Source organism: Lutjanus erythropterus, chromosome 13 (genome assembly GCF_056507025.1).
Source record: "Lutjanus erythropterus isolate fLutEry1 chromosome 13, fLutEry1.hap2, whole genome shotgun sequence".
Lineage (NCBI taxonomy): Eukaryota > Metazoa > Chordata > Actinopteri > Lutjaniformes > Lutjanidae > Lutjanus > Lutjanus erythropterus.
The window spans coordinates 23,968,353-23,994,635 of NC_139329.1; the positions used below are offsets into that span (position 1 = coordinate 23,968,353).

General features: G+C 39.1%; 1 protein-coding gene across 1 annotated transcript in view; it reads left to right on the forward strand.

The window, feature by feature from the left end:
• myrf (myelin regulatory factor) overlaps positions 1-26,283 on the forward strand; it is a 29,452-nt gene continuing 3,169 nt past the window's right edge. The window contains exons 1-21 of the mRNA XM_084734142.1: positions 1-739; positions 12,521-12,611; positions 12,756-13,061; positions 14,503-14,564; positions 16,014-16,236; positions 16,443-16,543; positions 16,714-16,828; positions 18,294-18,489; positions 18,590-18,666; positions 20,402-20,512; positions 20,609-20,699; positions 22,435-22,635; positions 22,899-23,007; positions 23,196-23,305; positions 24,117-24,277; positions 24,379-24,451; positions 24,813-24,895; positions 25,002-25,070; positions 25,478-25,545; positions 25,878-25,952; positions 26,030-26,260. Of these exons, the coding sequence (XP_084590268.1) occupies positions 694-739; positions 12,521-12,611; positions 12,756-13,061; positions 14,503-14,564; positions 16,014-16,236; positions 16,443-16,543; positions 16,714-16,828; positions 18,294-18,489; positions 18,590-18,666; positions 20,402-20,512; positions 20,609-20,699; positions 22,435-22,635; positions 22,899-23,007; positions 23,196-23,305; positions 24,117-24,277; positions 24,379-24,451; positions 24,813-24,895; positions 25,002-25,070; positions 25,478-25,545; positions 25,878-25,952; positions 26,030-26,260 (2,599 nt within the window). The 5' untranslated portion in view covers positions 1-693. The remainder of the gene's footprint in view (positions 740-12,520; positions 12,612-12,755; positions 13,062-14,502; positions 14,565-16,013; positions 16,237-16,442; positions 16,544-16,713; positions 16,829-18,293; positions 18,490-18,589; positions 18,667-20,401; positions 20,513-20,608; positions 20,700-22,434; positions 22,636-22,898; positions 23,008-23,195; positions 23,306-24,116; positions 24,278-24,378; positions 24,452-24,812; positions 24,896-25,001; positions 25,071-25,477; positions 25,546-25,877; positions 25,953-26,029; positions 26,261-26,283) is intronic.

Sequence of the window (26,283 nt, forward strand, 5' to 3'; positions counted from 1 at the left end):
GGTCCAGAACCGCAGACACGCGTCTTTGTAATAACTTTTTCTTTGTCCGGGAACATTTGCAGCAGCAGCAGCAGCAGCAGCAGCCTGGCGCACATCCCTCACCTGCCTCAGCTCCTCTCCTCCGACTCTGCGCTGCTGCACACATCCTGTCTGAGAGGAGGGAGAGGCGAAGGAGGAAGACAACCAACACAAGAGACTTAGGAGCCAACTTTAGGCAACTTTTCCGTAGACTTTTCTTGTTAAAAGACTTACATTTTTCCTGTCGACTTTTCAATTTTTTTCACGGGATGATGGTATTTTTTGCGCAAGTAAACCAAAGTTTATTATGAAGCTTGCGGGAGCTGAAGTGAAGGTGCGTCTGAAGGAAACTTTTCTGACTTTTGACTCTTTCTTAAATGGATTTTTCGTGGCACCTTGATTTTTAAAAAGTTTTAAAGTTATTCTAGCCTTTGCCACAGCGTCATTGGAGGCGTTTGGCTGAGGGACGTCAATCCAGTGCCAATAAGTTTCCGAACAGGAGGCAGAAGTTCTCCGCATGAAGCGCTGGATTTATGTGAACTGAAACAAGAAGAAGTGCCTGTAAAGAAAATCATCTGGATTCAGCGATGTACATGTGAAAGTTTCCCCGATCCGAATTGATTTCGTTCGGACGAGGGGAGACTTTGATGGATTTTTTATGTGGGACCCGCTAGGATGGACGTGGTAGATGAAACAGAAGCGTTACAGAGATTTTTTGAAGGTAAGAACTGATGATTATTATTGTATATATAAAATAAATGTATTAATACAGATCATTATTAAAAGTCATTATATAGAAAGTTGATATAAGTGCAGAAAGGTGTTTTTTTTATTACTTTAAGATTCGTTTTGACTTCTAAATAATTGTTTTAGTGAAGAAGTAAAATGTGTCCAAGTGTCATCTCTTGTTAATTGTAGTTGTTGCACTGAATGTGCAGCCTGGTTTAAACTATCATGATTCACCACACGTGCCAGGTGGTTAACAATAATAATAGCTATAATATTTGTGACTTTTGGGTGAAGATTTCCCAACATTAACGCACTTCACTCTGTTTTCCACTTCTCCTCTTCCTCTTAAAAACTGGAAGGCAGGAGGGTGAACGGGTGAGGGGAGCAAAAGTGCTGGTGATGGGTAACAGATCAAGTTAAACGGGGAATCCTAAGGAGAAAAAAAAAACGAGGTGGAGGAGGAGGGTGGGGTTGAGGGTTGGAAGGGTGCAGGAATTCAAGTCGAGATAAATGGTGTGTTTTGCAAGGGTACTGTGACACAGTGATGTGTGCGTCTGAGAGACACAGACATGAGCAATGTGACTTTAACCAGTGACAGGTGTAGTGTTGTTCATCAGGCAAAATCATTTCAGAAAAGTGATTAATTTAAGTTTATTGCCATAAAAACAGGTTGATAAAGATACATTATTAAATACTGTGATTTGAAATCATTTCTTCACATATAAAACAAGAATTTCTCCTCTTTTACATCCCTGATTTACCAACCGTTTTTAGTACGTCTGAGCTGAACAGGCACAATTTGAAGGTATTTATGACTTTGTGAAATGTTTTCCATCCATCATATTCCTGTTAGAGCTGCAACAAATAGCTGATTAATCAATTAGTTGTCAACTTGTAAATGTATGGCCAAATACTGTAATATTCAATTACCTGTTTTGTGTAATTTTTTAAAGAAAAAATATCAAAATTCTTCAATTTTATGTGGATATTTTCAAGTTTCCTTAGTACTCTATCACTGTTAAGTGAATATCTTTGGTTTGTAGACAAAACAAGGCATTTTCAGATGTCATCTGGGACTTTGGTAAGACAAATGAATATTTCCAACATTTTCTGACATTTTACAGACCAAGCAACTAATCGATTGATGAGAGAAAATGACAGACAGATTATTCAATAATAGAAATAATCATTAGTTGCAGCCCTAAATTTCATATGTCACAGGCAAGATGATCACATTTTGTCACATTTGTTTGAAAACTTTTTCACACTTTCTCTGATTTAGAGCTCGCCACAGAACATTCACACCTGACTAATAGTTTTTTCTTTAAAGAAACTTAATGTCAAATGTTGCGGGAGAAGTCAAGTGCACATAAAAACACACACCGTGGTTTATTTATAATAAGTTTTCTGCAGAAAGACTCAACACTTGGTTATAGTATACACAGAGTGTTGACTCAAATATACACAGCCATCCATGACTGTCAGAGGTTCCTCGCCATTCTGGCAGGAATTTAGTATGTTTACATTCTTGCTTTGGGAGTAAGAGAGAGTTCTTACTTTGGCTTTATTTCAGCCACTTTTTGCTTGGACTAAAATGTCAACTTGTCCATGAGAAGTACACAGTAGGTGCCGCCTTAAATGCTTATTTTCTTATTTACTTGTTCTTTCTTTTAACTAAGCCTAGCAATATCAAATTCCTGATTTTATCTCCCAGAGCTTGGATTCAGGCTCTGAATTTAAAGGGACACTTCAGCCCCAAATTCAAAATACATATTATTTATATGGCCTGTAGTGCCGTTTATCCATCTATATAGTTTTGGTGTGAGTTACAGAGTTATTAAGATAGAAATGTCTGCATTCCCTTGAATTTCTTGAAAGAGATACTAGTGTCAAATTTTTCAGATGTGGTCTTTGGTGGTTTTGAGAGAAGACAGACATCTCTATGGCTGGTATCTCCAAAACAAGTGCAACTCAAAACAAAACAATCTAGATGGATAAACAGCACTACAAGCCAGAGAAAAAATATGTATTTTTGTTTTGGGGGTGAACTGTCCCTTTAAAAGTAATATAAATAGTAATATATTTGATAATAATCAATTAATTTATCTTGATCTTGCCCTTTACCTGAAGGACACACACACTCACACAGAAGCGCACACATGCTGCACTTTAATGGATTTCAGCACTGATAAACTGTGTTTTAATCGGATTAGTGAAATATGTATACATTCAGACTAATGCACAGTGTACATTCCTGGCATAGCCTCGGTGGCTGTTAAAACACAATGAGGTGAGACTGGTGTTTCTCCTCTCGCTCTCTCTGACTCCATTAGAGTGACAGTGAGCAGACAGGGTGAGGAGGTGAGATACTGCAGACTCAGGGTGGAGAGCCCGGCCTGTTGAGAGAAACCCAGCTAACCCCCTCCAAAACTTGACCTTCTCCTCTCTGACTCACTTAGACAACAAACAGTCGTTCACAGAAACGTGTTCACTCAGACAAAGGGTCGTGACTTTTATTGCTGTTGTGTTACTTCAGGTAGTGTCCCATCCTAAATCAACCAAACACTTGATTAAATGGCGCCCCACACAGTTCGCCCCCAGTTCAAAAATACCTAGATTGTTTTGGTGTGAGTTGTAGAGTTCTGGATATATCGGCTTCAAATATAATTGAACTAGATGGTGCTAAGCTTGTGGTGCTCAAAGCGGCATAAAATATGTCTGGAAAACTCAAAAGGAATATCTCCTTATAGTATTCATGACCCTGTTACTCAAGATAATCCACAGCAGTGGAAGAGCTGCGTTCTATCTACTGTCCAGGATGCAGGATTACTGTACATGCATCTACTCATGGATGAAAGGCTCATTCTTGTGACACCGCAGGATCTAAACATTAATGGTGTCATCCTTGGCTGAGCTGTAACCTCTCATCCATGAGTAGATGCACGCTTTCTTCTACGTGGTGATTCAGTTGGTGGATGTCGTTCGGTTGAAAATAAAAGTGGTTCTTACATGAACCTCATGAAAGGTCATGATTTCTGGAAAGAGACATTGCTGTTGAGTTTTTCCAGTGTATTTTTTTAGTGCCAAATTCCTAGTTCCATTATATTTGAGAGAAGGCAGATATCTCTACAGTCAGTGTCTCCTAAACTTGGCAACTCACACCAAAACAGAGCTTACGTTTTTAAACACGGTCATGCTGATAAGTAGTTTTTGCTGCTGCAATGAATGTGGATCCAGCTGACATTAAATGGCATATAAACTACAATAAGGGTCTACATCCAGGGTAGCAGCTGCAAGGCTGTACTTAGGTACAGCAACGCTTTGGATGAAATACTGACGTCAGAAATAATGTTCTTGATTAAAGCTGGACAGGCAGTTTATCTTGGTGTCACTGGACAAAAGTTAACATAACGTAACATTTAAGCATAAGGTATTTCAGGTGGTCTGAGAGAAAACTAGACTTCTGCTCCTCCTCTTGTCTCTGTTTTAACACTTTAGAAAGACTGGCGAATAGTTGATTTTGTTAGTTGCATTCCCAAGATGCAAGTATTTTACAATCTGGGAATGAAACTCAGTGATTAACCACCTTCGAGCCGCCAGACCAAAGAGTTGATAAGTAGTCTGTCTCCAGAATCACCTACTGGAACTTTAAATTGTTAGCCTATAAAATATCAGAAAAAAATGAATAATTTCAAATGTCTTGTTTTGTCAAACCAAAAGTCCAAAACCCAAAGATATTCTGCACAGTTTACAGCCACATGATAAGACAAAGAAAACCAGCACATTCTCACAGTTGTGAATCTGGAACTGATGTGTTTCTGGCAAATTTGCCAGCTGGAGATTCATTTCGTGTGGATTGACAAAGTGATCGACCAATAAATTGTTTCAACTCTGGTGAAAATGCTAATGTGCTTAAAATGACAATGAGAATGCCAAAATACTGATGTTTAGCAGGTTTAATGTTTACCAACTTGACCTCTTAGCTCAGGTTAATTGCTGCTATTTTAGCACAAAAGAAAGCACAACTGAGGAAATTCATTCATTCATTCGTTAAGACTATTAGTTTTCCAGATATTTGGTCATAAATTAAAGCAGTGGACAAAGTTCTGACCTTATGGTTATTATTAAACTTTAACTGCCAGAAATAAAACTTTGAGCATATTCATCTCCCAACCATTTGATCCAAACCACATTCTTGCTCATTTTCCCTTGAAAGGATGAACAACTCATCACCCATGTAATTATATCAAGATCCTATCCTATTAAGATCCGCTGTACTCCCACAGTAGTTGTGAATCACAGATGCGAAGGCTGTCGTCCATCTTGGAAAAACCTGTGTGAAACAAGTTTAGATGGCTCCTCTGATTTATAGGTGTAGCAGTGAATTGCAGTTAGAGGAATGTATTGTTTTAGAGCAGCCAAGCTTACAGTGCTTATATGAGTAGGTCGTATTTTTCACTTGTTGTGCCTCACTCCCATCGGTGCTGACTGCCAACTGAGTAATCCTCAGCCAGCGGGTGGTGTTGGTGGTTGAACTGGACTTCATGAGATCAATTCATTTGTTTCTGTTCATGTGTGTCAGTGTGTGTAAGGACTTAAAGAAAGGCTGTTGTTGAAAAACAGCTGGTGTGCTGCACCTTAGTGTTGAATGTCATCCTATATTATATTAGTTATTGGCATAGATATAAATAACCCAACTACAGCCATGATGACTGCAAGTGTAGTTAAGAAACAAAAAAGTTTTTATTCATCTAGCTTACTCTCCTGACTGTTTTAATTATAAATTCTTAGCATTATCAGTCAAATAAGTTTTCTTCTTCTTGCTCTGTATATTATTTTTTGTATTCTTTGTATTCTCCTGCCATTTCTTTCACCAAACTAGGGCTGTCCAAAGTGGGGACCATAAGGTTAGATTTGGCCTACTACATATTTCTTGCAAAGAAAAAAATAATCTTTTTTTAATCCTTTCAGACCTGCTGTCTGTTGGCGATGTATCTCTCATATTTGCGCCAGAGTGAAGCTATGTCAATCAACAGCTCAGGCACGTGAAAGCAAAATGAGACGATGTAATCTGTGTTGTGATTTGGAGTTATAGGAACTGGTGCCATATTGGCAAGCTTAGTCCTGCCTGCCTATCCTGTTTTGCCCGGAACTACGTCACAATGTGGAAGCTAGATACTTTTGAAATGCTGTTTCATCTTTGATCTAACCTGAGCATGGCGAGCAGCGTGACACTTTGCTCAGTGAGCCGGTCAGCTAACTAGTGCTTTTGCCATTTTGGATCTTAAATATACAAAACAATATGTGTTTGCTTTTGGCCTGTGGCTAAACCTAAAGTTCCTTTTTTTTAGGGAAAAAGTTTGGTCCCCCCTGCCCTATTCCTCCCCCTTCTTTTTCCTCCTCAATATCTTCTTCATCTTCTTTCATTCTCTCTCTTACACCACCATGCTCTGTGAGTCTGTCTTGCGCTGAGCCTCAAACTCAACCTCACATTCTGGGTGTTTAGGTTTTTTCCAGCCTTGTTCCGTGTCCCGGTCCCAGCCTTGTCACTCCTGTAATCTCCTGAGCCAGGTCCGACGGTGCGACCAGTGCTTGTGTGCGACAAGGGCTGTGTGTGGTAGCCTGGTACAGCCCTTTCTCATGACTGGGAAATAATCCTCATTATAACACTCTCCGAGCCTTTCTCACACACACACACACACACACATTCACACAATATGCACGCGCACGCACACATTTGTTACCCTGATCTGCGTCTCTCAGGTCTGCAGAAGAAAGTCTTTCAGCCCGAGTAGAGAAACATGTGAAAAATAGACAGGAATTGTTCTTCTCATCTTCTGTTTCAGGTGCTTTCATCTCAAGGACATCAACATGCTTTGGCTACGCGCAGGTACTCTGCTACTCTGTCCGCTCGCTCTGCTTCTCTTTAGATGTGATTTATCAGTTCCTACCTGATGAGGGGCTCTCTGTTCGTATTCACCTCTTAATTAATGTCCGTCTCATGGTGATGCTCTTCACTCTGTTCCCTATAACCCTGTCTTGTAAACAAATGGAGATGGTCTATAACTCTCAGTTTATATGTCAGAGCTGTCTAACACTTTGTAGTGTAGATGTGACACATTTCCTTTGATTTATTTGTCTGTATGTGTGTTAAATTGTTCACTGTAGGTAGACTGTGCAGCATCTTGTAGATCAGCCGAGAGATGGTTGGATTCTGTACATTTATTATATCAACATTAATCAGATCTGTTAGCTTGTTTTTAGTTGATTTGTGTGTCAGGGTCTTGTGCTACTGGGAAAAAAACATACAACAGAGAATGTCATTTAAATCAGGCTTAGATGAGAATAATTTTCAAAAGTGCGTTGAGCTTTAGGACATAGACTAATGGCACGTGTTTTTAGACTGTAGACCTGTTATATAACACCTTGAATGGTTATATAGACATCGATTGAATGTATGTTTCAAGCATTTTTAAAATTACTTATCTAAATTGCTGTTAAATCTCTTCATAAGTGTATTCATTGCACATACAATTTATGTATATGTGTTGTGGTTGTGCAGCCAAGTTCATTCAGGTCTTACTGTTTGATAACCACATGGACTTTGTTCCTCCTCTCAACGTGTTTAATTATTAACAAACACATGTGAGCACATACAAATCAAATTTGGAGGCGAAAATTTTATGAAATTGAAGTTCTGCCGAATTGTTTTCATCCTTTACGTTCTTTCGAACTTGTTTTCTTGCCTGTCTGTGGTCTTAATAATAGTTTATACAACTTCTCACAGAGATAATTACATTATATACTATCATTTAAAGAAAAGGAAAAGCTGTGCATTTGATTGACTGATATAAGTCGAACCATGTTTAATGGGCACTCATACACTTGGTCCTCTGTTTGTGTTCATTTTAGATTATTACTCTGCTGACAACCCAGGCATTGAAATGGTGGCGTAACACACACACACACAAGCAAACAAACACACACACATACATGCACGCGTATGCTTACACACATACACACGCACGCTCCCCTCTCAGCCCCTAATCTCTCAAAAGGCCAGTCTGTATCGAAGTTGGACTGACAATCATTTCACTGTTCCTTGTTGGACACAGCTGGACAGAGAAAACATAGAGGGCAGAGAAACTTACACATCCAGTTCACAGCAATCTAAACTTGACTGATTTAGTGATTTGAAAACTTACTTAATTTATCTTTTTATTTTACTTTATCTGCACAAAAATAGCCTTTAATGACAGCGTTACCTATAACTTTACTTTAATCACTACAAAAAGGCAAAAACTCTGTTGTTTGTAGATGGTAGTAATGTGGTGAATCTTCCAGAAAAAAGGCAACAGACACGCTGTTTCTGTTCTCAGTGAACATGTTCATCAGCTGAAAAGTTATAAATGTCTTGGCTAGAAATTATACATTCCAGCATTGCCTTATAATGTTCTCAGAACATTTCTGGATGGTCATGATGTGAAGTTCATTAAAGGGTATGAGGACATTACTTGGTGGACTTTCAGAGAACATATTGGAAATTCACAGAAGATTTGGGGAACCACCCCAGCTTGAAATTGTATGTTACCAGAACATTCTGCTAACCTCCCCTGCTGGTGTAAAGTCAGTGGGGAATGTTCTGTATATCAACTTACATACAGTCCCCATGTGACTAATGCAACATGGGAATGTTCTCTTCATGTCTCAAAATGTCTGCTTTGCAATGTTGTAATGTGACCATAAAATAACTACAATGAACATCCTCTACAACTCATATAGGGAACTTTGAACTGCTGCAATTTCATTACCAAAGTAGGAGATTTCAGTAACATCTTCAGTATTCTGTAAATGTTCTGGATATTCATCACCTTTAGGGAACCTTATCGGGGTTGTAGTACATTTTTATGCTTCAGTGTGTAATTACAATCTTATCTGTTTGCAGAAATGTTAAACATTACGTGTTTATGTGTACTGTTGTTGTACTTGAGATAATACATCTGCATTTTAATTTTTTTTTCTAAATAGTGCAACTATTATACCAATATTTTTCCCGTAACAATGAGAAAACAATGTGACATTGTAAAAGCAGTCATTGGTGGTGATGAAGCTACATTAGCTGCAGCTCTCCAAGGCTTTACGGAGCTTCATAATGAGTTTCAGCTCATTGTTTAGTTGTCTGAACATAGTGGAGCATTTAGCAGCTAAAGAGCCAGATATTTTTGTTTAGATGTCTTGTAGAAACCAAAAACAGAGCTAAAACAGAGGGGTGAATTCACAAAAGGATTGTGCCACTTTTGCGGCCATTAAACCTGTGCAATAAGACAAAAAACATTCTGAAAGGGGTAAAATGTAACCCTAACTGCCAAGCAAGTAGTGTCTTGATGCTCTGATGTTGAACATACTTCATTTAGACAGTATGCATACATACACCAATGCTAAAAGCCATGTTGCCCTCAACTGCAAATGGTAATGGGTGTGTTTGCACTGTAATATTATTAGCACAGTAGCTTTTGTGAAGTGGACATTAGACGGGGCATAAAAGTGCAGGTGATGCACAATTCATAGTGCAATCAGCGGGTGCAGTCCAGTCTTTGCGAGTTTACCCAAGAGTGTCTCACATTCAAATCTAAAAAAAAAAAAAACTGTGCTAACAAGCTCATTATATTAACTTAAAAGATGTCATATGTCAGCTAAAAAAGTACAAAGATATTGAATAGACATGACTGAGTTTTGAAAGAGGACTTGATTTTCAGTGTAGGTCTTGAACTTCTGTCACTCTTGACTTGAACTCAGCTCAGCTTTGACTTCTCTTGGACATAAAGATGTCTTAATTACAGCCCTGTTTCATATTTATTCATATTCTCTCCAAGTTTCCCTTTGTAGTTTTTTCCATTTCCATTTCTATTTCCAGTCCATCCTTGGACATCAAACTTGTACTGAGTCTTTCTTGCCCGCACTCTCCTCAACCTCTATCTACCTACCCTCCCCTCTCTATTTTTTGTTATCAGGCCTGCCAGCTTAAATTTACTGCCTCTTTGGGTGGGGTGCACATCTGGATCTTATTTTACGGGGAACCATCCTGCTTTTCTCCCCCTGCACTGGCATGTATTAAGAGACATTAACCATCTGTGTCTATCGAGCCAAGAAAGCCAGTCAGTATAAACATGCAAGTTTTCTCAAGAAAACTTGACAATGTGAAGATTTCTAATGTTAAACAAACTGAATTTGGCTTATTCTTAATTTGATTGGTTGGAAACAAGTTTGTGGGATTGTTTAAGATGTTGATGTTTATGCTGCTGTGTAGCGTCAACTCTGCATTTGGACGGGATAAAGCATTCCCAAGGTAACATGGTCCATTAAATAATTTGTGGTCAACGGTAGCAATGTGTGGAGAGAAACTGTGACAATAATACTAAAAACTTAGTTTCTGCTGGGTTTCTGATGAAGAGAAAAGTGTTAGAGGAGAACAAAAAAGAGGGAAAAGGAGATTTTTTTCCAATGCTAACAGAAAAATTCCTTGCATTCCCAACTGAGTAGCTGCTTAATCTATCGGAGAAAGAGTGTGTGTGCGTGTGTGTGTATCAGAGAGAAGAAGGAAAAAAAAAAGAAAAGGAGAAAGACTGGGGTTGCCTGCCCACCCACTGTATACCAGGTCCTCACCCTCTGCTTCACCCCCTCCATCCTGCTCCCCCTCTCTTCTCTCACACTCTCTCTGTTTCCAGCATCTGCAGTTTGGGACATCTAGTGACACTTAAAAAAAAGAAAAAGAGAATCACTTTCCTTCATGAAACATCTCAGTTGTTTGCTCTTGAGCAACAGAAAATGCTGGTTTACTCTTTACTAAATTTAGCTATGCATTAGAAAGTGCTTGTGTTCCACATGTTGGTGTTTTAAAGATTAAGTGGGGTCATGTGTTTGGGATTTGTGAGGCTTTGGCTATCAAAGGGTGAAAATGACCCTGGGGTGAGGTAAGGCGAGCTTAGAGAATTATAAAATTATCTGTGCAATATCTTTGTATAAAAATGTTTTAAACCATGTCACACACAGTGAGAAGCAACCTTTGTATTTTGTACTGCAGTGAACAAAGAGATTGTGGACAACACAATCTATTGTTGTCACAATACTGAAATTTTTAACGGTACCTTTTTCATTTTACCATTTTCAATACCACGGGGAAAACTTGACCCAAAACTGAGGGCATGAAGTTTTTGATTTTTATTAAAACTATGATATGTAACAATTCCTCTAAAAATGTTTAAAAACGCAAAACACATTTAATATGTTTTGTTGAGTTGTATACTTACATGATACAAAATGTTTCCAACAGTGGTCAAACCCAGAAAAATCTGCAAATTATTCAAGGCAACAGTCTGTTTCCTGTTAGCCATTGTTAGCCAGCCACTAGTTGCTATAACATCCAGGAAAACACGGGATATGTTGGATAAGTCAGTGAATGTGGAGGGAAGATGGGAATGTGACTAAACATAACGTGAATAAAGCTTTAATATTACCTCGTCCATGAACAAGATTTCTGCCTGAGCCGGATAGATTTTCATGAGTTATGGTGGTTGTTTAAAAGGTATATAACAACGCCAATGATCCCACGCTACGTCATCAAACTACATCTTTTGTTACATTATGTTTCCTATGTCATATTCTTCTAAACCATGTGGCAGAACGTACATATTGTGTGTAAAAGATAAATATAACAATGCTATAAAATGACAACAAGACATCTAAATCTTTTAGAAACATTTGTTTTTTCCTTCTCATTAGATCAGGCCTTTAAAATTAATTTTATCTAATTAATTCATCTTAGAAATTAATTTAAATGAGAGTGAGAAAGAGCAGCTGGTATCAATACATTGATACAGTGAATAATGAATATTGAAACCATTTGAAGTATTCAGAATCAGTATGTATCAATAATTTGATATTTTTTTACAACACTATGTCAAAACCAACATCTCCATTAAAAAATGTATAAAAAGAGCACAGTTCTTAGATTATTCTGAATGTTGCCAACAATGGTCAGAAATCTGGAATTTATTCAAAGTAGCGATGCATTTTCTTGGTAACTGTTAGTTGGTGCAACTTCCTGGGAAACATGGGATATCTCAGATCTGTCAGAGAGTGAGGAAAGAAGTCGGCAAGCATGACTAAACACAATGTGAATAAAACTTTAACTCATTACCTCGTCTGTGAACATGATTCCTGCCTGAGTCATGTCAGAGGGATTTTCATCTGTCATGGTGTTTTTTTATGACTGAAGAAATCAACTCCCTAAATCTCTCACCACGTCCTTTGTTATTGTTTTAATGTGAATCCTAGATACAGAACTTACATACTGCGCATTTAACTGTGAGTGTTTTTGTGATTATATATCATCAAATGCTGTGATTCCAGTCAATATGTTTCACATGTTAGAGGCTGAATCATCAGTTTGTGATCTGTGCTGTTGACTACTAACATATATTTAGACTACTGGTCACTTTTGTATCCTTTACATTCTCATAGAACAAATCAGAGCTCTTCTTTTTACATGATTTTGATGTGTCTGGCAAGAGATTGTGAAATTCTGGAGTATGAATAATAAACTGAGTTTATAATATGTCATTAGATAAGTCTTACAGGGATTGTTACAACATAAGCTTGTGGTGGAACTAGAGCCGCTGTGGCAGTGTGTGTGGAGCTGCTGAAAGATTCCTGTTGCTAATTCCCAGATGCTCTCCATCTCCCCTCTGTGTTCCCGACCCTCCCTTCACCACAGGTCATGATATTACCACTTCTCTGGAGCCAGTCAACATCGACACCAGTATCCTGGAAGAGTACATCAGCAAGGAGGACGATAGCACTGACATGTCAGTAGGGACTCCGCGTCAAACCTGGCAACGTCAAAACAACACGAACCAACCAAATCAGATCATGTTGTTAAAAAGGAATTTGTTTTTTCTGATAAGGCTAATCCCTTTTTTTTTTTTTCTTCTTCTTCTTCTCTCTCCCAGCTGTTTCTCAGAGGTCCACAGCGCCTCAGGACCAAATTACTCATCTCCCCAGGCGGGAGTATCCTCCGCTGGGGGGTTGGTCTGTGGTGTGAGCCCCCCTATTCCATTGCGCCAAGGAGCCCCTCTACCTGGGCCCCCGAACTGTCAGAACGCCTACCCCCCAGGTCCATCCCTGGGCCTCCGACACAACTACTCCTGCCTGGGTCAGCAGCAGCAACAGCAACACCAACAGCAGCAGCAGCAGCAGCAACAGCAGCAACAGCAGGCTCACGTCAAGCCTGAACACAGGGGCCACTACGCTCCAGGGTGAGCACAACACCTCGGGGGGGAGACGGACGGATAGAGGAAATATAGCATGAGGTGGCACTCAGGAATGTTTAAGAAATGTTCAAGACACTCATGCAGCCCACAATTTAAAGCTGGAAAGTAGGAACTTCAATATTTGGTTGATTTTGGAGGCCCCTGTGTACAAAAGTGACAGTGTTTCCACCATAATAACACTAAAGTGTAACATCAAAAATGAAATTACCTGCAGAAAAATCTCATTTGTTTGTCTCAATTGTAAACACATGCTTGTTTCATCTGATTTCGAGGAGAATTTGACCTGGTGGCACACATTAAGAAAAACTACACAAAAACAGCCAATCATCTCACTGGCAGATGTGGCAAAAGTACACACATTCTTTATTCAAGTAGAAGTATAGATACCTGTCTAAAAAAAGAAAAGGAAGAAATACTGATTCAACTTCTTTACTCAACTGAAAGTGAAAAAGTACACGCTCTGAAAGGTACTGTCCTTCTCATTACTTCTTTTACATAGTTCTCCACCTTCTTATGTTTTTTATTATGTGTTTTTCTCTTGTCACGCCTTTTATGTTTTCATCATGTTATGTCTTTTACATAATTTTTTGTCTTGTTATATCTTTTGTGTTTTTTTTTCATCTTGTCACGTCCTTCAGGTGGTTTTTCATCTTGTAACATCTTTGCTATGTGGATTTTCATCTGGTTACATCTGTCATATGTGATATGCACTGATTCATACACCCATGAGTTACTGTCCCGTTCATTTAGGTTGAAATCAGTCTTGAAGTTGAGGATGCAGATGATGATGCAGAATAAAATTAATCAATAATTCCCCTCAAATGCATTAAAACTAAAGCAACAAGCCTGTTTTGAAAATGTAAGGGGAAGAAAGCACAGATATTTGTGTTCAAACTTAGGAAGGAAAACAAACAGTTGGTCTTGTTTGTGTCATATAGAGGCACCAGTATTACATTGAAATTGCTTCATAATTAGTCTTCTGGTAAATCTTCTGGTAATAGCTTTAAACATGAACTCAGGCAGAAGTTGCAGCAGATGACGCAGTATTTTTTTTAAACATGCAACGAAACCAGACACACACCCTACTACAGGTCCATTATGCAATCAATACTTGATTAAGCTTCATTTGTACAAATAAAGCACAAGCTGGCCAAGAGGGTGAGGGAGACTGATAACAGACACAGAGAGTCAAATTACATCCTGCAAAAAAAAAAATCCTGACGCACACAATCTTGTGTAAAGAACGTCTACACTTACTTAGTTTCTCTCTTAAATATAATGGCAGTTTAGAAAACAAGAAGAATAAGGGAAGAAGGGTTTGCCAACTTCAAGCATGGTATTTCTTTAAAAATCTAAGTATTTCTATCATTTGAAAGTCAAATATGACTGTGAATATAACATCTACTGCCTTCTGATTTTTTTTTAGGACACTACCTGAGTCCCCCCCAGACTCCAGCTCAGAGCCGTACTCTCCTCAGCAGGTGAATGGTAAGTAAAACATATTTTTCCTTTCCCTGAAAAAATGTGAAAGAAAGTATGTGGCAGAGAGCACACACACACACACACAAAGAAAAAGAAACCATTCAGCAAACAAAAATGGTGCTTTAATCTGCAGACTGAGTCAGAGGAAGCCGCAGAAGTATTCGTGGCGTATGTGGGTCACAGTCGCCCCTCTGCTTAATCTGTTACTCATCACTTCATTGTTTTTGAACAAAGTGTGAAGACAAACAGACACTGCAGTTCATGTTCATCAATATATTGAATGCAGCAAGTATCTGTCATTTATTAATCATTAGACTACAACAGGCCTATTCAGATGACGGCCCGAGGGCCAAAACCAACCCTTTAAAGACGTCAACCCGGCCCTTTGACCATTTATAAATATGAAGAAGGTATATAATTATGATTTTATTTAAATAACCTGCTCACTTTCAAAGTTTATGAGGTTTTATATTGTTTATTAGAAGAATCGTCATTTTATTTATAGGATAATTGGCATTCATTCATTATGTCTGTTGTTAAGTGCAGAGACAATTATTATTATAAAGTTGTAGCTGAGGCTGTTTAAGCAGAGGGAATTTAGAAAACTCAAACTGAATGAAAAAATGTTAAATGTAAAATAGTGTTAATTAAAATAACAACAAGCTATTTCTAATCTAGGATTTCAAGGCTGCAGTACTTTTATATACATAATGTTTCTTTTACAATGTTGAAAACTAATAATGTGTATGGTTTTATACATTTAAATTCTTAATGTTACAGGACAGACACTGGAAATTCAAAAAGGTAATTGAATTGGCCTGGTTTACATAATTTATCTGAAAAATGGATTTTATCAACTAAATTAAATTTTCTGAACAAGTGCTTTGGCAAAGCATGAGGCGGCGTATCTTTGGCGTGTTTCAACATGCAAGTTGAACAACAACAGTACTCAAAGTCATTATGTACTTCTTGCCGTTCACACACCTGTGTTGGTCCTGCCCATTAGTGAAAAGGTGTGGAATGGTGTTATCTGATGGGCGTCCCTCCAGTCCTCCAGTTTGAAACAATGGAAAGTACCTTTAGCCAAGGTTGGAGGGTAGTAAAATAAACTGCAGATTGAAATGAAGGCAGATCATTCTTGAGGAGAAAAAGCTGCATTTCTATGTTGCTCCTCAGCTGGTTACACCTCTATGCTTTGCCTTCTGGCTGACTCAGCAGCATCCAATAGACAGTGCTGCTGACCTGTATGATTGGGAGTGCTGCACAGTGTGGTAAATGCTAGTTATTTCAGTTACTTTTACTTTATTTTTAAGGCAATTATCTTTTATCTGAACACTCATAGATCAACACATCTCTTTTTGAAGCCAGATTCTAGAAAAGTGTCTATCCTGGTCACTTTGCAATAGTATGTATAATCATGTAAATATTCTGCGTCATCCTCATTGTGTCTTTTAGACCCTCACATGATCAGGACCATGACACCAGAGAACATGTGTCACATGACTCCAACGCCGCCCCTGCCGCCACACGGGCACTATCCCAGCATGCATCGGGACATGTACCTGAAACCTGAGCCCATGATATCACAGTATCCCATTGGTCCAGCCACGAGCGGAAGTGGAGACATGCAGCAGACACAGATGCTCCATCAGCTGCTGCAGCATCCTCAGGGGCAGGAGTGAGTAAAGACAATGTTACAGTAAAGGAAGGAGGGAGGGTACAGTTTGCATGGAACAGAAGGGATGATGGGAAGGGTATGGAAGCCCATCCCCATTGTAAATCCCAATTATGAGACAAAATTCAGACTTTTTATCTCATGATTATGACTTAGAAGGAGTAGTAAATGCATACAATGTTTGACTGTGTTTCCATTTCCTCTCACAGCGGCATCCCTGTCCACCAGGCCAAGAAGAGGAAGCACTCCGACTCTCCCAACAGCACTCTCAATTCCCAAATCCTCACAGGTATCATCAAACAAGAACCAGGTAGGCAGGCATCTTTCTTCTCTTTCTCGCCTCCTCTACCTCACGCTCACCTGCTCTCACCTACCCTTTAACTCTCACACAGATAAAGACTTTTAAAGAACAGTTGCAGACATCCTCAGTAGCCTTCTATCTGTGCTTTAATTGTGTATATTTCAATGTTTTGGTCACAGGTTTAATTCAGGATGCGGACAACGCCTACCTGGACCCAAACTATCAGTGCATTAAGTGGCAGCCTCACCAGCAGAGCAAATGGACACCGCTATATGACGCCAACTGCAAAGAGCTGTGCGTGGAATTTATTTTGGCTTTATTTTGAGGAAAAAAAAACTCAAAGCACCCTGGGGAGAACCAAAAATGAAAGAAGTTATAATTGGTTAAATAAATAATTCAACAAAGTGTATAGTGGGAGTGGCAAAGGAATAGCAGGGTTGCAGAGGTCTACAAATTCCTCAGAGGTGAGATGTGTGGGGGAGTGAACGAGTGCATGGTTTCGGCTTAGAAAGACAACGTGAGGAGGGGTAAAGGGAAAAATTAAGTGTGTACACCTACTTTTGCTTTTGCAATGCCAAAATAGAAAGAAGCATGGATAGGGAGGAAGGTTAAAATGAACTCACAAGACCTCTCAGATATGTTATCAAAACCACCTGGTTGCCCAACACAACTTTCAGCACACTTCGTAAAGGAACAGAGGGTTTTCATTTGTTTTGAATCAGATTTATTAAGTCTTTTAGAAGATATCAGTCCTCAGGGCTATAAAGTAGGGGTCATTAAGGGCCTATACCTATTGCAATGGGGCTTTACCAATGAGGAGATGCTAACATAAAAATGTCTTTACTTTTATTTCAGCATTACAGGAGAATAATGGTGGGGTCAGGAATACCATTTTCCCAACATCGAGTATGCTCCGTCCACATGTGTATCTGTGCTTGGAACTAAAAACTTGTTAAAAGCCCCTTGAAATAGATATATGTGGCCCATTTCTGCCACAAAAAATAATTAAAATTTAAAAAGTCAAAATATTTCTAAAGTGAGTTGAAATTATTGATTATTAATCAGATTCAAATGTCAATTGTGAGACGATGAGTGGAAATTATGAGATAATAATACATAATTATGAGATAAAAAGTTGAAATTATGAGAAAGAGAGTCAATTATAAAGTATTTCATATCTTGTGATTAGCTTGTAATTAAGAGTGTTTATCTCTGGTTGGTAATTCCAACTTTTTTGTTTGTAATTGTGACTTTATCTCATAATATCGCTTTTTCAGTTTCAGCATTTTGTCTCTTAGTTTCATCCTTTTAATAATCTCATAATTATGACTTTGTTATCATCATTATTATGCAGTCATTTGCATGTGTGACCAACAGACATGGAGCTTGTCCCCAACTAATTTTGCATACTACTAGACCAATCAGCCTAAAATTTTTTGTGCACATTCATGAGTAGCATGAACCTTAGTCATCCAAATTAAAAAAACAACAACATGAAAATGAAAATGTTTTTTTAACGGCTCCACGCTGGCGACAGCTGTGGCCAAAGGCATTATGTCTTTGGGTCATCATATTCTTGTGAACGAGATATCTCAGGAACGCCTTGAGGGAATTTCTTTAAAATACAAACGTCCACTGGGACTCAATAAGACTTTAACCTGGAGGAGGTTTGCAATTGACTGGGTGCACACTTCTAGTTCTGACTTTGAGCTTCCTATTCACATTATTCATACGTCACACTCTCTTTCCCTGTCTTTAGTCCGATGCCAACCTACCGTGTCGATGCTGACAAGGGCTTCAACTTCTCCTTGGCTGATGATGCGTTTGTTTGCCAGAAGAAGAACCATTTCCAGGTCACAGTCTACATAGGCATGCTGGGAGATCCCAAGTACATCAAGACGAGTGAAGGCCTGCAGCCAATCGACTGCTTCTATCTCAAACTCAACGGAGTAAAGGTGAGTGAGGGCGAAACAGTGAACATGACATCCACTTGACAGATGATCGTTGGCTCTACAGTGTACTTAGTGTGTGTTTTATTTCTCTCTTTGTTGCTAGGTGGAGGCCATGAATCAGTCTATCAGTGTGGAGCAGTCACAGTCTGATCGCAGCAAGAGACCATTTAAACCAGTGCTGTGAGTCTGAACACTTTTAAGCATAGACGTGTTATTTTTCCTTATTCTATTTCAATATTTTGTCATACTGATGTCCCTAAACAGTATTGGAATAGTATAAATTTGGTCTGACTGGAAAGCTGAGACTCTTGTGGATTCAATAAGTCAGATTGTGTTCATGTGTGATGATGATAGTCATCATAATAGCCATTATATTGTAGTGAGAGCATTTTTTTAAAACTTGACCTCACTGTATAAAATGACGTCTAATGACCTCTATCATACTCACAGCTTCTTTAAGCTTCATAACCAGAGTTTAGAGATCTGGGACATTCAGAGGATGGATGGCTTTCCTAGGTATACTGGCAATAAGAGAAATTCACAGAAGTGCTCCCAATGCAGTTGCCAAAAAACGCAGTTCTTACAGAAATTTCCAAATGTTGAAAGTTTTCAATATGAAATCACAGTATGATTTTTTTCTATAGTGTTCTTCAGGGTCTTGCTCCCTTAACGTGGTGTTTTGAAGGAATTTTTGACAATTTTTTATCAAAATTCAAGTGGTCTAAAATGGTTACATTTTGCACCATATCTGTGTGATAAAGGGTATCAACCCAAAAACTGCAGCAGCAACCTATGAGATATAACTGAGCATGGGAATGGCCATCATAAGCCCCTATACATTCTAAGCTTTCAAAATTCAAATCGGTGCCTAAAGAAAACACATGTTTGTTATAGATTTATGATTGACAAACTTGAGACAGAGTGCTTCAATTAATCTTCAGGTTCCCAGCTTTCAGATGATGTACACCGCTTCTCTGTGGCAGATATCTGTTGACCTGCTATCTCCCCCTAAAGATCTCCTGTAAAAATGACAAAAATGGGTTTATGGTATGGAGGAGTGGACCGGTAAAGGTTAAAAGATCCCTGCTTAATGCACTTCCAATGTAAGTGATGTTGGACAAAATCTACACTCTTTATTTTGTGCAAGAGTGTATTCAGAAGTTTATCTGACGCTAATATGAGGCTTTCAAGTATGAAGTATACAAATAAAGTATAAATCTGCATATTTTTATTTCCCCGGACATTTTTTTTCCATGCTGAACTTTACTCTGATAGAGTACATCTGTGTTTTTTCTCTGCTAAATCTGAGTAAATCTTTTTTATCTACAATGAATGTTTTATGCTGTTGCTTTATTTATCTTATCTTGCCAGTGCATTTTTGATATTGGTTTTGGATTGTTGATGTATATGTGTAAGACAAATCAATAAGACAAATTCAAATCAAAGTTTCACTGAAATGGTAATAAATTCTTGAATCTTGAATCTTTAATCTTAAATCATGTAACAATAGCAACACAAAAGGAAATTCTGTACAGTGTTGTGCCTTGCATCACTTCCATTGAAAGTGCAATAGGAAGGAATCTCTTAGGCCGGAGGTATACTTGTTGTTTAACCATACATTTGCGTTCGCATATGCGTGTCGTTAATTTCTGAGGATGTGCACAACCATCGCTCCAAATGGACGCGGGATATGCGAGGTAGCCACGAAGTGTCGGGATGTGTAGGGGTGCGTACGTATGCAAATGCGTAGTTAAAAGTAAGTATATTTCCAACCTAAATGGCCAGTATGAATGGGGGAAAGATTCCAGCAAGCAGACATGAAAAACTGTGAACCTGTTTCAACTGAAACAGAAACAATATGCAACAGCAGAAGGAGGATTTTTGCATTGTGTATTTATGATTTTATTTCTCCCAGGGTCACCCTGCCCTCCGAGCAGGTCACGAAGGTCACAGTGGGGCGGCTCCACTTCAGTGAGACCACGGCCAATAACATGAGGAAGAAGGGCAAACCAAACCCTGACCAGAGGTGAAAAACACGCCATCACACGTAAACACACAATTCACTGTGGTCCAATCAGAGCTCCAGTAGTCACATCTGCTCCTGATGTTTTTGTCCTGGCAGATATTTCATGCTGGTGGTGGCGCTGCACGCTCAGTCCCACAGTCAGAGCTACACTGTGGCTGCTCAGGTGTCTGAGAGGATCATCGTCAGGGTAACGTCTGGCCATGTCTGTCTGCCTCCTACAACAATCATATCCCTTGTGAATGTGACACCTTTCTCTTGCTCTATTTTACATATTTATTTCATTTTCTCTGCACTTGAAGGTCACTGTGTAGATCTCAACATCTTCTCCACTTTCTGTCTTTCCATTCTGCGTGCGTGTGATCCCCACCACACATATTCTACACTACAATATACACAGCTGAAACAAAGTGTACTGTCGCTGTCCTTTGAAAACCATGTACTTTCAAAACGTCAAACTTTCATAAGCTAAAAAATTGCTTTGTGTTAATGAGTGTTGTTTTTTTAATTATTTAAAATTCTGTATTTACCTTAAGAATAAAGAGAATTTGCTTAACCTATACAAATCTTTGATCCAACAGTTGATGTAAAACATTATAAATCAAATAAAGTCTATAGATACATGTTTTTGTGGACAGCAATGGTATTGTACTTTCTCCAAATGTGTAAAGTGTTGAATTGCAATCTATTGTTACAACTTGAGCTTAACAAGTATTAGAGTTATTTGAAAGCCACACAAACATCATACACAGTTGTGCTTGTTATAGCAAGTGTGCTTATAGACCACAAATTAGTAAATAATGTGATTTACTCAGTAAATTTAAGCAATGCCTAAGCTGTAAGGTTTGAAATGTTAAGTCAGTCTTTTACATCTTGTGTTACAGGACCAGTGTGTAAGATTTAGGAGGATATAATAACAGAATGCGGCAGGAATTAAATACTAACTGTTGTGTTTTCATTACTTTGGGGTGATCAACAGAGGCGGCATTGATGTCGCATTGGTCTTTTGTATTGTGCATCAACTTCACTGCCGCTTCAGTCCAGTCAAGACTTGCCTGTAAACACATACAAGTAAATGGAAAGCTGCAGATTTTCAGCATAAAAAGCACAACATTTTTCAACTGATTTTCATCAGTTGTTTTTATATTCAAGGATTCATGATTTATGTGGAGTATGTTAGAAGAAAATGTTTTCCTACTCCATGTAGATCATGGACTCTTGAATATAACATCATTGAAATTCAGCTAGGAAATGTAAACATTATGGTGATTTTTATCCAGAAAGACAGCAGCTCCTCTGTTTACATGGATTTGTTCCCAGACCAGTTTTGACTGGACCAAAATGGCAGCAACGTTCACATATGATCCAAAGGCCAATGTGGCATCTACATATATATGTCTATGTCCTCTTCCACAGATCTGCCATGTTGAACCGCCATGTTTCAACAGTAGCCTACAATGGACAAACCAAACACTGGTTCTAGATATAGCCTTTCACATTTTTACAATTTACTGTAATAGTTGGTTGCAATATCCAACCTTGCTGCTAGATGCCACTGAATCCTACATGCTGGTCCTTTAAAGGAATAGTTCCATATTTTGGAAAATACACTTATTTGCTATCTTGCCTCATGTCTGTGCAGCTGGTTAGCTTACCTTAGCATACATGGAGAAACAGCTAGCCTGTCTCTGTGCAATACAAAATACAAATACAATACAAAAGAGTCTGGTTGTCTGGTAACCTTCTGGTTGGAACAGGAAGAGTGGCATCAGTCTTGTAATCTAATTTATGGCGAGAAAGACAATAAGCACATTCTCCAAAATGTCAAACTACTCCCATAAAAATATTACATTTATTTTTTGGCATATCCTTCAGAAATGTCTGAACCACTGTTTGCCACCTTTGCCTTTGTCTGTCTGTTACAGGCATCCAACCCAGGCCAGTTTGAAAGTGACAACGAGGTGCTGTGGCAGCGCGGCCAACTGCCAGACTCAGTGTACCACCACGGCAGAGTCGGCATCAACACGGACCGGCCGGATGAGGCCCTGGTCGTCCACGGCAACCTGAAGGTCATGGGCTCCCTGGTACACCCGTCTGACATCAGGGCTAAAGAAAATGTCCAGGAGGTCAGGATGACACTCAGTGTGTATCTGCATGTGTGTGTGAATGTGTACGTTTCAAAACTGTCAGTGTGTGTCATTGTGTGCCTCATGTGCTTGTGTCATCATGAATCATGTCATTCAGATGTCCAGATCAGCAGTTGACTGTGCAGTTTAACTCTGAAGTTTTGTCTTGTCATCATAGTTGATATGAGCCTTTTCATCTGCAACATGAACATCGTGTTTCATACCATCTGCATGCGTGTCATTGTCACTCTGTCTGTGTGTAGGTCGACACCACAGACAATTTGAAACGGATCTCTCAGATGAGGCTCGTCCATTATCAGTACAAGCCTGAGTTCGCTGCCACCGTGGGCATAGAGAACACTGCAGAGACGGGTAACGACTTCATAAGTAACAAGTTCAAATGTTGGACCCCATCATCTCATTTCTCTGTATATCATTGTATCATCTTAATCTCTTAATATTTGATCCATATTTTGCTGAATGTACATTTTATGCAAGTGAGTCCAGTGTTTGCTTTTGCTGCTGATTTTCACTTCAGCACTTGTTATGTCCTCCTGCAGGAGTGATCGCTCAAGAGGTTCAGCAGATCCTGCCTGAAGCAGTGAAGGAGGGGGGTGATGTGGTGTGCGCCAATGGAGAAACTATCCCCAACTTGTTAGTCGTTAACAAGGTACTGAACACACATGAACATACAGGGCACACACACAATAAAAGTTATATCTCTCTGAACCTTCTGCAGTACTCATATGTTACAGAAAGCAGTAATGCTGGATTAAAATAAATAACCAGAACCAAGTAAGGACCAACAAAGTAGAAATAAATACAGATAGAACTAGAGTTAGAAAATAAAATACAAAATAGACAAAAGGGTGTTTAGGTGTGCCTTCGTGATACTCAGATCACTTTACAAAAAGAAAGGGGGTAAGAAAAAAACTAAATAAATAAACAAAAGACAGAAAGTCAATTTAACAAATAATAGTCATACAGGTGTAATCTAGACAATTCAACTTTCCCAACTTTTCAAAAACTTTTCTTGGTGCAGTCTGATAGAAAAACTGATTCTTTCCATCCTATATGTCATAAATAATATTAGTCAAATAGTCAATTGTAAGTATTTCTGGTTTGGGCCACTTTCTAGTGATTGCTTTCCTACCCTAAATACAGGGTCGCTAGTTTAAATCTTATTTCCACTTGAAGAACCTTTTGCAAAACTTAATGAATTTCCTCTTATGATAATGAGTTGCCTCAGAGAACCCACACTGTTTCTAGACAGATTTGGTCCAATAACTCTTTAGAACTGGAGCCATGAAGAACCTGATGAGTTTTTTTCCCCTAACAATTCTCAAGATAAATCAGTATGGAGACTTTTAGTAAAATATTACCCAAGTACTTTATTTACCTTTATTAATTGCTCAATGTAGTGCAAATTGTTATTCAAGCTATGCTGCATCTTCAGATTTGCTGTCCCTCTCATTCCAAAGGAACGTATCTTTATGGAGAACGTGGGAGCAGTGAAGGAGCTGTGTAAGCTGACAGACAACCTGGAAACTCGCATCGACGAACTGGAGCGCTGGAGCCGCAAACTGGCCAAGCTGCGTCGTCTCGACAGCATGAAGAGCACTGTGAGCGGAGGCACTGTCAGGTGAGAACAATGAGCAGAAATCACAGGCTTCAGAGCAAGAGAGAACCTGGTTTGCACAGAAAAGAATTGATACATTACTTTTCTCTTTCTTGTCCTTGTAGCCAATCAGGGAGTTATTTTAGCAGAACAGGAAGCGGCCCACTCAAGAAGAAGACAGTCAAACCTGGGAGCAAGGTCTGTGGTGATAATGATACATTTAACAAACATTTTAAACTGTAATAAAAGTGAACAGCTTGTTTTAGCCCAATAAATAAACAAATATGGGATTGATTATTTCCCTATCATAATATAATGTGCAGAGTCAGTGTTCACTGCTCCTATGTTATTTGAGAAACCCACCAGACTATCTGAAAATGCATTGTCATAATAATAAAAATAATGTTTCTTGTGTTTGTAAAATATATGTTTTTGGCAGGACAGAGACGTAGTTAATGATTTTTGGTCAAATGCAGTGGACTTGGACTCAGGACCTCAGTATTTCTAAAAGCATGGCTATGGCTCTGCAACTTTAATGTAATCTGTGTGTTTAATGCAGAATTCACTCCCGGATCAAGGCTGCATCAGCCAGAGGTTCATGCAGGGAACCATCCTGGCCCTCGTCATCGTCATGGCCTTCAGGTGAGCAAGACGTGTTTGGGTAGGGAGTGGCGGGTAAACAAAAAATTATCCTTATCTATGTAATGACCTGATGGTGATTTATTGGATTTTTTCCCCTCCTCGACAGTGTCATTTCCATGTCTGTCCTTTATGTGCTGACTCTTCACCACAGAGGAGACGTTACAGAGAAAGATGGGTATGTGCCTTTTAGACACTAAAGCTTTACAGTGAAGGAAAACAAATTTCTACTTCTTCATTAATGTCTTTCTATATGATCTTCTTCTGCTCTCTGTAGCCTTGTTCCTTCCTGTGTTCTCTACATCTCTTGGATGCCCATCTTCACTGCCACTGTAACTTTCTGTCCTCCTGTCTGCCCATGGTACGCCTTTCACCACCTGCCTTTTCTTGCTACTTGCTTCACTTTCAGATCTACTCCTTCAGTCTTATCTTTGATTGCTTAGTTGGGTGTTTCTTTTGTCCTGTCTGAAAAGAGATCATGACTCATGTATATCTAAACACCATAAAATTCATTGGGTTTTAATGTATCATTATTTTAACTAAAGCATGCTCTTGATCTGTCGAACTACCATGTGACTGATGCAGGTCCAGAGCCGCACTGGGATCCTCACGCAAGAGTGCATATACTCCACCGTCCACCACCCCTGCACCAGGTAAGTGGGGATGTTAGCTAAGTGACTGACCATACTACCATGTGTAGTGGTTTTGAAAAGAACAGCAGCCTGTGCAGTCTGCCTGAGCTTCGAGTCTAGGAAAGAGGAGGTGGGGGGAAACAACAGGCTTCAGTCATAGATCATATATTAAATAGGGATTCAACCTTGAATTTAATATTACCGTCTATGGGTCCAACTTGCTATTTGGATTCCTGTACATATTTTTGAACGCTAGAGCATTTCTCTTTTAAAAAAAACAAGCTCACTCAGTTCAGATTGTATATTTTACTTCCATCTGATCCTTTCCTCTCATTCTCCTACAAATCCTCCAGCTTGCTGTTCAACTACAGCCATAAACAACCAATCAGCTACAGTTTTGACACTGAGTAACAACCAATCCACACCTGGTAAGTAAATACGAAATACAAGTTTTCCTGTACTGTGCATTTGTCTTCAGTTCAGGTTAATTATTTTCCCTCTCTAGATTTAGGCAGCCTGGTTCCCACATCAAGCACAATTATTAAGAAGGCCAAGTCCAGACTAGTGGAGAAGGACGGACGCGGCAGAAACCGTCTGAGTCACACCTCAGCACCTATGTACTTTGCCAAGTCCAAAAGACCTGCACCTACAGACCTGGACGGAGTGGGAGCGACCAACCGTCTGCCCACGGGTCAGCAGCCGCTGTCACGCAGACAACGCAGCCTAAACATGAAGGGTAAATCCACAAACACAGCCCAC